The 15,326-nt window shown below is 44.8% G+C and overlaps 1 protein-coding gene across 3 annotated transcripts in view; it reads left to right on the top strand.

Moving 5' to 3' along the window:
- The window catches only part of RBFOX2 (RNA binding protein, fox-1 homolog (C. elegans) 2), a 55,766-nt gene extending 41,442 nt beyond the window's left edge, over window positions 1–14,324 (top strand). Inside the window, exons 9-12 of one of the 3 annotated variants that reach the window (XM_009864800.1) lie at window positions 4,180–4,219; window positions 11,775–11,863; window positions 12,836–12,908; window positions 14,069–14,324. In XM_009864800.1, coding sequence (XP_009863102.1) covers window positions 4,180–4,219; window positions 11,775–11,863; window positions 12,836–12,908; window positions 14,069–14,113 — 247 coding nt within the window. In that variant the 3' untranslated portion in view covers window positions 14,114–14,324. The remainder of the gene's footprint in view (window positions 1–4,179; window positions 4,220–11,774; window positions 11,864–12,835; window positions 12,909–14,068) is intronic. The other 2 variants (XM_009864802.1, XM_009864801.1) reach the window with 2 other exon arrangements.
- Window positions 14,325–15,326: the final 1,002 nt, after the last annotated feature.

Genomic DNA, 15,326 nt, shown 5'->3' on the forward strand with positions numbered 1-15,326 from the left:
TGACAATGTTCTTATTTAACCCACCAGAAGACTTCTAACTGAAACCTCATCTGAACACATTGGCTTTCACAGGCCAAACACAGAGTGTTTCTTCTGGATTTTCCAATCCACCTCTTTTTGCAATTGCTCCTAGTTCATCTTCTGTAGCCTCTAACCATAGTCTCTGACCTGCAGCTTGTCTGTCTGTTGCTCTGAAAATGACACAGTCCGGTTTTATGAGGAACTACTCCACAGTGAAGCAGAGCAACAGAGCTGAGCTAAGTGCTGCCGTCTCGCAGAGTATGAAATATTTGCACTGGGGAGGGAGTGTGCTCTTCTTTCTTGAGAGTAAGAGCTGGAGCATTCCTAGCAAGAGGCTGTCACGAGTGGCACCTTATGGGGGGGACTCTAGGTTTATCTTTGTAAGAAATTCAGCCCAAGTCCCATCCAAAAGGTTTATCTCCGTTTAGAATATGGGCCAGGCTCCAATGATTATTACTTCCAAATACTGTCTCATGACTGTGTTTACTTACATTACGCTGAGTTTTTCTGACCCTGCTGACTGATTTCACGTCTTCGTGGGCAGCGTTTACTATCCAGTAAACATTTGCAGGGCAGCAGGAGGCAAGGCAGCTTCACAAATGGCCCAGAACTGTCCCTAGTCCCAAGTACTGGGATGTAGTTAACTAATTCTAGTGTTTATTGCCATCATATTCTGAATCTCTAACAGATATTTTGTAGAGGAAGTTTGATTCCTTGTGGAATAATACAAAATGTGCTATGCAGTTCCATGTTACCGTAACCTGTAGGACAGCCACTGCTCCATGTAGGCACTGTTGACCCTCCATGTAGTCAGGGGCAGGCACACATTTCTGGCACCTTGCCTTGCATCGGTTGTTTTCTTGCTGGCCAGTGGAACGGTGATGCCGTCAGATCAGTCAGCAACGCATGAGCGATCATTACATAGTGAGTAACTTGGAAGACGACAGGAAAGTAAGCTACAGGTTAACTCAAACCTGGTAGAAGGAACTAGTTTTCACAAACCTTAGTGGTGTTTAAGTTGCAAAACTTAATGGTGTCACTGCACTTGAGAGTTTAGAAGAATTCAAAAAATATGGCATGTAGATTAATAAAAAGCTCGTTGGAATTCCCATACTGGATCAGACCTGAGAGCCGTTCAGGTTAGAGTAAGTTTTGACAACCTCTAGTGATAGATACTCCAGAGGAAGGTGCAAGAGATCATGTTATTTTTAATAGTTGTAACATTTAGCTTTACTCATGCCTATGCAAAATGTGCATGCTTATGTATAGACATGGCTGTTTATCCAGGGTAGGCAGCTCATACCTTGGAAAGCAAATGCTGAAAACACTGTAGGGGATGTTAGATAATCGCCTGAGCCTGACCTCAGAATGCAAATGCAACCTTCAGTTTATAATCAAGGTGGCATCCAACAGAAGTTTATAAACTCTGACATGTAGCATGAGCAAAACCTGTACTGGAGTATTGCCCTGAGTTATAGCAGCTGTACTTTCTAAACAAGAATGCTGACAAGTTACATTTCAGACCAAAACCAGTGAGAATTAAGTCATTATGAAAAAAAGACCCACAACCCAACTGGTCTGTTGTAAAACTCTCAAAACTAAATAAGCTTGATCAATTTTATTTCTCGAATTATAGGTTAGGCATTGACTTGTTCATGGTCATTAAGTACCTGAAAGAAGAGCAGACTTGTCATCATATAGAATAATTTAGTCTAGGAGTGTAAATATATAGAGAATTCACTGACTCAAAGCCAAAAGTAGAGGAAAGTCAGACCAGATAGAAGGCAGTAGAGAGCTTTGGGGGTTTGGAGTAATTTTTTGGTTCCTTTTACAACTCAGTCAACTGTTGGTACACGTAAATGATACGATAATTTACAAAACCAGCATATTTCTTTTTCCTGTGAATGTTTTTTAGCTCAGCTCATGGGCTTTTTGCAGATGCCACTGAGATTTGGTGGACTGCTGGGCTGCTTTATGCTTCTGGTCTGTTTACATAACCAGAATGGTCTCTGTGGTTCTCAAATGAAGGAATTCTCCCAGTTTTTGCTAGCATTAAGAATCACAAATATTCTAGCATATAAACAAACTTGCTAAATTTCAACCCAGGCAGTCGGTGTCAGTCAAGTCCTAAGTGAAGGAGAGGTGGAGGACGAACGTGTACTTGGTTGTTTGGACCCAGGAAGTCTACCTGTTACTAGTGTTGCTTGCAGTTTTCTCTGGACAGCTGATGCTAGCATCTCTTGCTGACAGGTTTTTAAGTTACAGGAGTAGTGGCCTGATCCAATGTGGTAATGCTTAGATTCGTCCAACTGATTGTGTTCGGAATAACTGTTAAAACTGCTAACCTGTTCATAAACCAACAGTCACTTCCTCTGTCATGCGTTTGCCTTTCCTGCAGGAGCAGGTGGAGTATCACTGCTAAAACATTCCCGGTCCTAGATAGAGAACCCAGCAATGTAAGTCACTGCCTCAGGAGCCAAATTCTTTGTTATGTGGTTGTAAAAAAAAATTAGCTTCAACAAACACAATCTTACGGCCTGCTTCTCCCTGCTGAAGTGGCTCCCTTCTTCCTCTAACAAGGGTCTCTATTTTCATATCTGCTCCTAGCGCTCTTGGAGACAGTAGTAACCTTGTCCATTGGGAATGGAGTGTACTTTTCCCCGGGAAGACAGCAAGACTAAAGTATTCAAGCAGGAGCTAACACTGCAACAGATTATTTTTTAATTTAATTTTAATTTTTTTTTAGTAATAGCATGCAGAATTTTGGCAAGATCCACTGGGCTTTTTTGTGTGTGCGTGCCTTACAATAGGTGGGTGTGTGAGGGTGGCAGGCTTTTTGGCAGCATTTCGCATTCCATCTGATGAGGGAAAAATGATAATTGACAGAAAAGCTAGTGTTCCATACCTTCTTTTTCCTTAATGCTACTGGTAAGTCATGCACATCAGATCCACGAACATCACAGATGGTGGGGCTAATGCTTTTTAAAGCCTTGAGCAAGTTCATGTGGAGCTATTCAGAGGACAAAGCGGGAGGAAATTCCTCAGTTTGAGGAACTCAGAATGGGTGGGGGGCATCCCCTCTCTTCCTTCCTCATCCTTCCCCAACCCCTGTCCCCAAAGCGAGCTGCGTAGTCTTATACTAGCAGATGCTGTGGTAAGGGTGGCTCTTTGGGAACCCCAGGCTCTGGTTTAACAGCTTTTAACTGCTTGAAGTTCTGAGAGAAAGAAAACTATGGCTTAAAGCATAAAAAACACCATCCCATGGAAACCCTTCCAGTTGCTTCTCTCTGCTGCGGAATAGGTCGTTACTACCAGGGACTCCCACTGCACCTTTCAATTCTTGGACCTTGGACCAGTCACCTAACCTTTTTAGCTCATTATCTCTGCTTGTGAAAGCAATGCATTGTGGGTATTTTTGGTTTTTTCTTTTTAATTACATTTCTCTGTGTTTACTTTGATCAGAATTGATTGACGTGTTTTCCTGAGGTGTTGCATCAGTTCTTTAAGATGCTGAATAATAATACTTTGCATGCTTGTGTGATCAGCCAAATCTTATCGCATGTCTAATGTGCAGGGTAAAAGCAGGTGATGTATGGATGTCAGAAACAAAGTCACGTTGCCCTGTGAAGCTCAAAATACATAATCGTACACAACTCTCTGAAACGTACTTCTGACGTAGGTGACTCCAGCCCCTGTGGGATGCCTTCTGAGGGGCTCCTCGATTTCACGAGCCCGCTTCATGAAGCCAATGTTTCCATGTGTTTAGGGGGGATAACTAAAATCATTCCAGAAGAATAACCAGAGTGGAGGTCTCTAAACCCTTGTTTCTCTTCTTCAGGACATCAGATCTTTTTGAGTCTATTTTTATTGTACAAGATGGTGGTTCCCCTCCCTCTCTCCTCCGCATACTGTCTCCCCCTCTGCCCGCCCCTTCCCCCTTTGCATGCCGTGGAAGATGACTTGGAGCCGTCTAGCGTGCGTGCGCACACACATTCTCTCGCTGATTTGCTCCTGCCAAAAGCCCAGGTTATGGATTCATACATCACCTGCCTGTGTAAAACGCATGTGCATGCTGCCGTCCTCAATAACCGGAATGTGTTTTCTGTTCTTTTGTTTTTTGTTTTTTGTTTTTTTTGTTTTTGTGTGGATTTTCTGCAGTGTGGTTTACCAGGACGGATTTTACGGTGCTGACCTCTATGTAAGTACACACACCGGAGCCTTCTTGTCCCCAACCCCTGACAAGCCAGCCTTTTTTTTTTATTTTATTTTATTTTATTTTGGTTTGTTGGTTTGGTTTGGTTTGGTTTGTTTTTTTTAAATGATCATTTACTTTAATTTTCTTCTTCCTTGTGGATATATATATTTATATATTTAGGAATGCAAGCATGCTTCTCTGTCACTGCGCTTGCCCCTGGGTGCAAGACCTAAGCCTTTGGGTTTCCTGATCATTGCCAGGTTCAGTTTACTGGGTGTCCTGTCCCCCACATGCACACTGCTACTAATCAACCTGAGAGATGATTAGCAAATTAAAATTTCTCTCAACACTTCTCTGGTTTCCATAATTTGGATATAAAAATAACAGGACTGGTTTAGCCTCAGACCTTCCTTTTCCTTCTCCCCCTCCGCCCTCCCCTCTCTCTCCCCTCTTGGGGCCCTTTCAGGTTTGATTTGTGCAGCCCACACTAAACTGAGAGAGCTGTATGTTTAAAAATGTTCATGTGCCACTGGGATGTGGAGATTATCCCTTTGGGAAAGACACTGGAACTGATTAAAAATGGAGACTGAGATGCTACAGTGAAAACTGACATCTCATTTTGCTCATAGGAATGGTACCTAAATAGGCTAAATTCTCTCGCCTCTTTGGGGAATTGTAAAGTACAAATATGTGGAGATAGTCAGTTAGAAGAGTCAGCAGCCTCCTCCTGTCTAGGAATTAGCTCTGATACCATGGGAGACTTTGTTCTGTCATTGTCTTTGTCCTACACAGCCAGGCCATACTGCAAATCTCCAGGGCATCTGTGTTACATGTAGGTGGGTCGTGGATGGAGGGGTTCTGGCTGGCCAGTGGGAAAAGCGATTTCCTCTGCGATGGAGAGCTGTTGCAGAGCAGCTGTGGTAGGAGTATGCCCTTCAAAGCCAAAAAGCTTCAGGTCTGCTGCTGCCATCGCAACTTGTGGCCTGCCTGGCTCTAGCAAAGTTCCCATCCGTGGTGGCATAGTAATAACTCTCTGGAGCTGGGCAAGTTTTACACTGAGTAGCGGCACAGTTTTCGGCATGAGTTTCTCATCCCCGCTCCTGCGACAGTGCTGCTTCTGACATTTATAAAGAGGTCCCTGGGGTTAGACTCAAGATAATGGATGGAATTAGCTCCTGGATTTTGCTGGCGTCTATGAAGGGTCAAGTCATGTAAAGGCGCTTTTCCCAAAACAGGTTGAAAGACGTGCTCTCTGAGCGTAGAGATACTGGATGCATTTCTTCATTTTTACATACAGTATCATGTGCGCAATCCTTTAATAAATTGATCTACCTAGTCAAGTGTTCTTTGTAAAACTGTGTCAAGGACTTCAGAGAGTTCTGGGTTTTCCCGCCTCACTCCTAAAACACTGGTTTTACCAGCCACTGACTTTGCTTGCTTACTTGCTGTAGCAGTGAGCAATGCTTAGTGCCTCTTCCCTCAGGTTGTGGCAAATAAGAGGCTGTCATGTTGAAGAGGAAAACTGTCCAGGGTTACTCCCTATTTCTTTTGAGAAAGCTCCTTCAGAGCTTCCATTGCAGGTGGTGAGGAGAGGCTTATTTGTTTTAAGGAAAGAGATTTGAGTAATGAAGAATCCCTGTAACCACTTGGTGCTGCTTTGCGGTAGCATCATGTAACACAAAAACAAGCCCCCAAGTCAGGTCAGAACCGTTAGGTGGCCTTCTGACGACTTTGCTGCTGGTGGCTCAGGTCTTGTAAGAAAGCAGGATGCTGGAAGAGAGGACTCCAAGGTAGATTGTGCTTTTTCCTATGTTATTGCTGCCCAGAGTCTTCTGCTGAAGCTCAGGAAAAAGTTGTCACAATCCAAACATGAAGTTACCCTTTCTAACAGTTTGCTTGGCACACATGGAATGGTTCTGGGGTCCCTGTGCCCCGCTGATTTGTTGTGCTTTTCACCGCAGTGCTTCCAACCCTTTGGTTGCTGTGAAAGGCTGGTCCAGATTGTGTAAGGGATGGCAGAGAGTGCTTGAGTTAGGGCTGGGGGAAAAGTTAAATTGAGATTCTCTTAGGTCTTCTGAGTCTGTCAGGTTGTGTCAAAGAGGGCTGGAAAGGAGCTGAGCTGACAGGGAATGGTTAGTGGTAGGCAAGATGAAGGGGAAGTGTCCCAAGTTTGGGCTGCTTTTTCTGCATACATATTATGCACCAATTTCTCATTTTCCTCCTCCTCCTCTTCCTCACTCCTTTTTTCTTTCCTGGGGCAACCATCCTGCTAGCCACTTCTTCTGTGAAGAAGGCATTCCATCTCTTGTTGGATGCGTCCCACTCTGGCAAGACACCTGAATTCATAAAATGACCTGCCCCAGGATGCAGAGGGCTTCATTTCGGATCATAAGAAAGGTTATCTTTCTTCTACAATGGGGTCAATCTGGGCGGCGGGGGGGAAACCCAAATAAAACCCACCCGTGCGAAGACTGCTCCTGCCTGTGAAAAGCGTGCTTGCATCCACTGGAAAGAAAAGGCTGGTGAGCCCTGCCGCGGGCTGTTTGTATGATTGTTTCTTTCCACAGCTGTGTTTTTTTGAACTGCTCTTCCTGTGTTCTGTTATAGAATAGTCTTACAGGAACCAATCATTAGCGCTAAAATACCTCAGGTAGGAGTGCCAGTGTGACCTGCCAACCGATCAGATTGTGGATTGCAGTGGAAAAAACTGAATTATACTAACCATTCCGGCACCACATTAGAGATGGGAACAGAGGCTTTTTTAGGGCAGCGCAGACTCACGTGTGATCCAAGCCCCCGCTGTAGCAGGGTGGCGCGTGTCCAGATTTCACACCGAGTGGCATTTCATTCAAAAAAATTTAAAAATAATGTAAATTCAATGGAAGGGTTAACAAGGTCATGCTTGTCCCATTACCATGTAGAAGCACCTACTGCAATGGACACCGTTGTCCTGTCACCTCTTTTAATTCATTCATGCTCATTCCTGGTGCACATATGCCACCCTTCTAATACGGAAATACTGGAAATGGTTCTAGCCCTTTCTGCTTCTTAATTTCTGTTATAGGGCAGTTTGAGGGTGGAGAAGACGCATTTGAGATACGACAAATAAAAGATCCTAAAATTGGACTTGCTGCCTAAACCTGGCAGCCGGTCAAAAATATCTCGGTGGTCCCACAAGTTACGTGTTTCTCCAGGGTTGTGGGAACGCTCGTGTCTTGGTGGCACGAGGGCTCTTTGAGGTAAAGAGGGCCGGCAACATGCTTTGCGCGCCTGTCTAAGGCAGCAAGGGAAAAAGAAAAAGAAGGCTTTATGCTGATGTAGTAAGCTGTAGTTTTGGATTTCCTCATGTTCTCGTTGGACTGACCACCTAATATGGACCTGAAGAGTGGAAGAGAAGATGGATGTACTTTGAGCTGAAATGTATAGTCTTTAAGTGCTAATTTTCTACATTAACGTGTTCAGTAATGGAAGTGCTGCTTTAGTTGGGGTCGCAGCTTCCTGTGTATGTTGGTTTGCCATGTTTATGTTATTTCAGAGAATATATGACAATACTGAAAAAGCTATCATCTAATGTTAAAGAAGAAATTTTTTAAAAAAATATTTTCTTGCTTCATTGATGAGCCAAGGACGGTAACATGACAGAACAGTAGTTTTAAATCTGGGCTTTTGTGAATACCTGAGCAAATACAGTTGCTTGACATTTGAGATCTATAGGCTCAAGCTCTACACCTTCACGTGGGGAAAGGGGATTTAGCATAGCCCCAGCAGCACTGGCAGGATATCCAGAGAAAAAGAACTTAAATTAAAATAAACAACACTTAGGGTTGTGTTCCTTTCTCTCACATGCTCCCCAGATAATCAGAAAAATTGTTCGGGAAAAGACCAGTCTTGCTTTAGACTGTCCCTTTGGTTGTTACTTACAGCCAATAACAACACGTAAGTCTTTTCCTTAGTTCCCCTGTTTTTTTCAGAAATGTAACTGACTTAACATCTTCACAAGAAGCTCAGCCACGCTTATTTCTTCTGAGATGAGGCTAAAGATTTTAAAAACTGAACCTTGATGGGTAAACCTGTCCCTGTGGAATCACTTCACTTAAATAGACAGAGTGGGGGTTTACATGGGGGTCTTGGGTGTCAGGGATTGTGCCACTCCATGGTGTTGTCTTTTGCAGTTTGGCTGTGGCACTGAAGGAGTGTGGTGCAGCTAGAAAAGGGCCTTCTAAAAAAAATTATTTCTTTTATTGGGAAACACAATTTTTCATGTTTGTTGAAGATGCTCTACCCTGTTAAAGTTTATATTTTCTAGAGTACGTGAGGTGAGTGGCATCAGAAATCGCATGGGGTGGTAGGGCTGTGTAGCTGAGGTTACAGATGAGCTCTGCAAAAAATTGTGTGTAAACGGGAATAGTAGGAGAAAAGAACTGGTGCATTGGACAAGCTGAGCAGGGCTTTAGGTGCATTAATGGAATTCCAGGTGGGTTGTGGAGAACGGGAGCATCAGCTGCGTAAGGCAACCTGCACAGTATCTCCTGTGCCCTCTACTGGTCCCCGAGCTTGGTGAAACCAGCATTTATGAAATAAGGAGTAATGGTTGCAACTTTCCTTCTCTTTCCTTCACCCCATTTTGGTGTACTTGGACCTGCTGGTCATGCTAAATACATCCCCGTGTCAGAAATCCCCGAGCTGTCCACACTCATTGCTCCTATGACAGGAACGTACCATGGCCATTATAATCCCCATTTTTGGTTTTATTTGAAGTACACACAAGTAGAATTTACGGACCGCTTTGAACTGAGCAGGTCTGCCCGTTCGTGTACCTCTATCCTGTGACTTTTTTTCTTTTTATTTTTTTTTTCCTTAAATTAACAGTAGCTTCAATTTTGCATCAGTGCATGGTTAAAAAGCAATACACATGTCAGCTATTTCTTAACTTCATTTCTCCAATGAATTATTTCTCCTGTTGTTTTTTTTTTGTTTGTTGTGCAGTTGACTGAAGAAATGTTAACATCCCGCTCTAAATCTCTCAGTGGAGTCTCTGTTCCCTTCTCTGATATAACAGATGGGTTATTGCTTGTTATAATTATTAACATTGTGGTGTGGGCCAGGGCTAGGGTGGGAGCCATTTCGGGGGGCGAGGGCGGGGAGGCTGTGGGAGTTGTTAAGGTTGGAATGTTAACTCCAGTGGTGACTGACTGTTTCCGTAATAGCAGGTTGTTGTGGCTGCACGCTCTAGTACTTGAGGCTGTGTACTTCACTGAGCTTGTGGTAGAGCCTAGGGCGAACTGCTGTCCCAAGAGAATGCTGGGATGGATAGAACTAGCCAATATGAGTCTGAACGTGGTGACTTTGCTGGTTGTTCTAGCTCCAGATGTCAGCATGCTTAGTTTTTAATTTTGATTAATAAATGTTACGCCATTCCCCCCCTTCCCACACCTGATTCCAGCCCTTCTTTTCTTTTCTTCTTCTTTTCTTTTTTTGGTTTGGTTTGGTTTCGTTTCGTTTTCCTTTACGAGAGACGTGAGTTAAAAGAGAATTACATGATAACCCTTTTTTGGTTTCAAACTGCATCTTGCTGTCATGTGCAGAGTACGCGCCAGGCACATTTGTAATGGTTTCTGAACTGAAATGTGGCTGGCGAGCGTGGGCCAGAGGGGGAATCTGGGTGTGCGCTGAAGCCAGCTGCCCTGCGCAGGGCAGTGCCAGGCGAAAGTGCCTCATGCTCCATGCCCAAGTGACAGACCCCTTCGAGAGTTCAGGAAGCTCGTGGACTTAAGGGACAATGACATTGGTATGAAGTTTCGTCTTCATTTGGTGATTTGGATTGAGGCTGCGCATCGCTCCTCACATCTTTGTCATGTTTTGGAGGTGGCAGTAATGGTGGTGCCAAAACCAAGCTAAACCTCCCGAACCATCAGTCCAAAGTGCAGGGATTGAAACAGCTGGATGAGATGAAAAGGGCACAACTGTAACTTGACATCTCTTTCAGGCAACGTGGTGATATTTCAAAGGTGAACACTTGTGTTGCTCTTTCTTCTGTTGACTGAAATAGGAAGAGACTGAAACTCCTCCTCCTCCGGAGCAGGAAAGGGTCCCCAGGCGTGTGTTGGTTCGCACGTTAGTTTTCATGGGGCTTACACAGACTCCACTAAAGCAACCAAAATTAATTGAAAATCCTTACTTCTAATTTAAAAGCTACCTAGCCCAAAACTAAGCACTGCTGAGTAAACATGCAGTTCTGTGGTAGAGCTGATCTTGTATTCTTTGTTACATATATGCAAAAGATCTATAGGGAAGAAGTGGTGGAGGTATGTTGAGTTGATTCTGGAGGTGAAAAGCATAAGCCTGCCTTCTGGTCCTTCAAACTCTGAAATGTCAACTGAAGGGAAAAAAGAAAAAAAAAAAAAGAAAAGAAAGCCAGAAGCAATCTGGAATTTTTTTTGATGTTATTTATGGCTCATTGTGTTTCTAGCAAATCAAAACCACGGTTCATTTACTATTGCCCCCCATGCTCGAAATCAACAAAAATGCATTCCGAAGTGTGCAGCAGTACTTAAGGATCTAAAGAACTAACCTGGGCTTCAGAGCCCGCCTTACTGCCTGCCATGCAGCCTTTGCCCCTCGTCTGAAAAGTGGCTGCCTCTCTCCTTCATTATAGCCGGGCGTGCAGAGCCGCCCGTGTAAGCCAGGTCTACCTCTGCCCCAAGAGCTCCTTTTGGAGGGTCCCTGGAGGAGACTCGCAGGTCTTCCTCTGGGTCAGGATTCACGTTTTGCCAGCCCAGTTGCAAGTGTGTTTTTAGTAACTACCTCTTAGCAGCACAAGCATTTTCCTTCCATGCCTTTACTACAGGTGCATAGCATGGACAGAAAAACAGCAGCAATACAGACTGTTCCGGAATAATTTCTCCTGACCTGTTCCTTCTAAATGTGGAGGGAGAGGAGAAACAGTCTGGCTGTTACTGATGTCAGTTTGCTTGTTCCCAGCCCTGAGACCACAGGAACCTGTCTCATGTGACTATCTTTTCCTCATTTCTTTTTGGCTTCTTTGGCTCTTGATGCCTTTACACATCTGGACCAAGTGAAATTCTTGCCCTTTGGGTTTCTCAGACTAAAAAAAAAAAAGAAATAGAAGGGAGAAAAGCAGGATTTTCTCTGAATGGTCCCCTTTCTGAAATACACACTTCACAGAAAGTGCCCACCTCTGATTTCCCCAGAGGTAAGGGATGTAAGTAATACATTGCACGCAAGGCTTCAGCTGTTTTCTGGTTTTCAGTTCCTCCATGCCAAAAATTTCCTGCAGGGGTATAACCACGCTCAAGGCTTGCTTTAGTTTGTTCCTTCTGCTAACCGAGGTAGTGGAAGAGTCCTCCTGGTCCTTCTGAGGAAAGGGATAAATGTGAGTTAACGAGCAATGCTTATGATAGACATGACATGGGAGCTGATGCAGTTTGAAACACTTCCTCTCCTTGTGATGTTTGTGACTTTTCTTTTTCTTTAATTTCTTTTATGCTCTGCGTGAGTGGGCAGGTATCTGTAAAGTCAGTTCTCTTCTCTCCTGCAGGGTGGATACGCAGCCTACAGATATGCACAGCCTGCTACTGCAACAGCAGCCACGGCCGCTGCAGCCGCTGCAGCAGCTTACAGCGATGGGTATGTAAGGGGGAGGAGTCCCTGGGGGCTAGCTTGCTGTGCTCAGGGATTCAAGGAGCGTTGATCCTTCACAGCACTTCTGTTTCTTCCCCGTTTCTTTGTCTTACTTGCACTCGCACGAGCACACGTGCATGCGCAACCCAACGTGAACGACTTGAATGCACGGTTTGTCTCTCCACTCCCGGGCGATGTTGCCCTCCGGTGTACGTGAGCCTGGCACGAATCTCAGCCTCTTCCTTATCCTTGTGATCCTCTGCACAAAGGAGGCAGTGTGGTTTCAGCCTTGGCGTCAAAAGACCTGGCTTGCCTTGCCAGCTACTTGCTCTGTGACTCTGGGCAGGTTGTTTAATCACTGGGTGCATTTCTCTCCCTGTCCATGAAGTAAAAATTACTTGGCTCATACAGTACTCTTGGATGCTTTAATGTGCAGCTCTGTGTAGATACAAAGGATTATCAACATCAGAGTGCTTGCCTTAAGATTTTTCATCTCCTGTGCAGTGAGGCCGTGTTTTAATCTGAGTGCATGCGAGACCATTAAAGCTTATTCTCCCTTCTCATTCTGGAGAATCCCTCACTGCTTTCTATTTAGCAGCTATTACCGTGCCAGTAGCGCTAGTGCCGGCAGTCACTCTCCTCCCAAATTGCATCATGCGAGGTAAGGGATGCACTAGCTGTCATTTCCAAGGTGCTCACCTCTTCCCTGCAGGTCGAGCTCATGGCTTCTGCCACGTCCCTCCTTGCAGGCCATTCTCTCGCCCATGTCATACGATGCATGGCAGCATGCCCATAGGATCTCTTGGAAGAGGGGCTGCCTGCATGCATGTGTGTGCATGTATGCATACATGTGTGTGGAAGGGTATGCTGTTTCTTCCATTGCCGGCTGTTTCTCTGCCCCTCCAAAGCGCCTTTTTTTTCCCCCCCTACTCTCTTTTTTGTTACTTATTTTTCTGTCTTTTTTTCCCCTCTCTTCAGTTATGGCAGGGTGTACACAGCAGATCCTTACCACGCCCTTGCCCCTGCCGCTAGCTACGGAGTTGGCGCTGTGGTAAGTGGGATTTTCTTTCTTGTGCTGTTTCGCATTTCCAGCATGGGGAACAGCTGTTCCCTGGGTATCAGGTAACAAAAGCTCACCCAGAAAATGTTCTTTTGTTGGGGTAGAAGATCCTTAGCTGCAGTGCTGGGTTCCCAGTTGTTCTGCATTCATATATGTTTGCATGTGTGCACTAGGAAAGGAGTCAGTCAGGTTGTAGACCACTTGTTACTTGGTCTTGCACATCTCCTGGTACAAAGGAGATGGTAGAAGAATGATCAGAAATGCCAGGAGCCAGAACATGTTGATTAATCAGTAAAACTATATCAAGGTAGATACATAGAGCAAAAATCAGCAACAGTTAGAGATGTGAGACAGCCTTTCTTGCCATTTTCGTTAACTTCAAAGGCTCATGTGGCGAGATGATAGATCAGTTCTAGAAAGCAAGGGAATAGGTTGTTCTCTTGACATCTTGCAGCAAAGCTGCTCCACTTGGTTCCTTCTTCCACTAGTGGAAGGATGCCGTGTCCTGCCTGCCAGCAATAGTTATGCAAGGGCAGGAATGAGGTAAGCTGGCATCAGAGGGGAGTGGAGCAGCTTTCTGAAAGCACATGCTTGCCCATCTGCCAGCCAGCGCAGTATCTGTGTTGTTGCAGAGGCTGGAATACAAATGTGCTCAGAGAAAAAGACACCTAAATATAGACATCTGCAGTGTAGCACCTCCGTTTGAGCCTCAGCTCATCATGGGGATTCTCTTTAGGGTCGATGAAGGAAAGGCAGGCACTTCTAGGATACCAGGTCATCACGTGTATTTTAGGCTTTTACCTTAAGGCATGACAAAGAGCATCCTAGAAGTCCTGATCTCGGCTGTCTATAAAGACAGCCTAGACAACTGGCTCAGAGACTAGGGCTCATGAGTCCCCTCTCTGGTACTGAAATCCCTCCAACCGAGACTTGCCAAACTTCACCTCCAGCTGGCTGGCCATGAATGTGTCCTCCTGAGCCATGTCTTTGGTTTTGCAGGCGAGGTTCTTGCTTCTTAGAGGTGCTGATGGTGATGGGTCAGTGCCGGGACATGTCCATTAGTCCTCCTGAGAGCGTTCGGGTGCTGTCCTGAGTGTTTCTTTACAGGTCCCCTCCTAACAGCTACTTCTTCTCTCATTTAATTTCTACAGGCAAGTTTATACCGAGGTGGCTACAGCCGATTTGCCCCCTACTGAAGTGACGTGAGCCCCCTGCAAGTGGGACAGCCCCCCCAGTTCATGAGGCCTGGCTATTGCAATATTTACTAGTAGAGGAACTCTATAGCAAGATGAGGAGGAAAAACAAAAAAAAAAAAAACAAAAGAGAAAATACTTTTTTATACCTCACTATGTTCTTTGAATATGTATTTTTTTTCCTTTAAATTTCTGCCTTTAATTCTTTTGTTCCAAAGATTGTGCATTTTTTTTTTTGGGTTTATTTTGTTTGTTTTCATTTTGGGTTTTTTTTTAACTGTGGTAAAAATAATGCATTTCCGTGTCTGTATGTTGGTGCATAGCTTATCCTACCAATCACGGAAAAGGCAATTAGCTATAAGGAAAGCTGTTAAGAAAATGATATCATGCAGTTAATCAGGAACACGCAGACAGAGTTACTTCCCTGGGTCTGGTGCTTGGTGCCCGTGAGACAGGAGGACGTGAGGGAGAAGTCTCCACCTGCTATGTTTCTGGTCTGCAGAAGGAAGCGCTCTTTGGCTGTGGCTGGGACCTAAATGCTGGTGGGAAATAGCCATTCACATTTGGAAAAGGAGGAAACGCAGAGACTTTCCTCGTCTTTGTCACCATCTGACATGCACAGATTTGGGACAGTCTCAGCAGTGTCAGGATTTTAAACTTGACAAGAGAAGATATCCTCAACCTGCCCAAAGACTTTGGCTGTTATCTGCTGTATAGGGGACAATACTTTGAAAGGAGCTTTTGTTGAGGGTGATCTTTCCCCCACACAACTTATCCTAGCTGATTGTCGTCCATTGCTGGTGGCTGTAATTACCTTAGTTTTCCTTCCTTCTATTCAAGATCTTTCTTCCTTGCTGTCCCTTTCCTCTCCTTCTTTCCTCGAGGAGTGGCAGATGCAACGCAGCATCACTCAGAGTACCTCTGCTGTGGACAGCAAGCGGTTAAACTTGCGGAGGTGACATGCACGTGGCCTCATGGAGAAAGAAAGGTGGCAGAAGAATCGTCCATCTGAGGTCCAGCACGCAAGGTCTCTCTTCCTGTTCATCCTGAGCTGATTAGGTGCTTCTGCAAGTGATCTGTTTCAAATAAGATGAGTGAGGAAAAACAAGTCATGTATAGGCTGCTTGAGGCGAGGGGCAAGCACGTGGGTTTGTGTGGGGCAAGAGGGTCTTTTGTATCTAAACGTGATCCTGAAGTAGTTTTGTTTCTGTCAGGA

Source organism: Apaloderma vittatum, unplaced genomic scaffold, assembly GCF_000703405.1.
Source record: "Apaloderma vittatum isolate BGI_N311 unplaced genomic scaffold, ASM70340v1 scaffold432, whole genome shotgun sequence".
Classification (NCBI taxonomy): Eukaryota; Metazoa; Chordata; class Aves; order Trogoniformes; family Trogonidae; genus Apaloderma; species Apaloderma vittatum.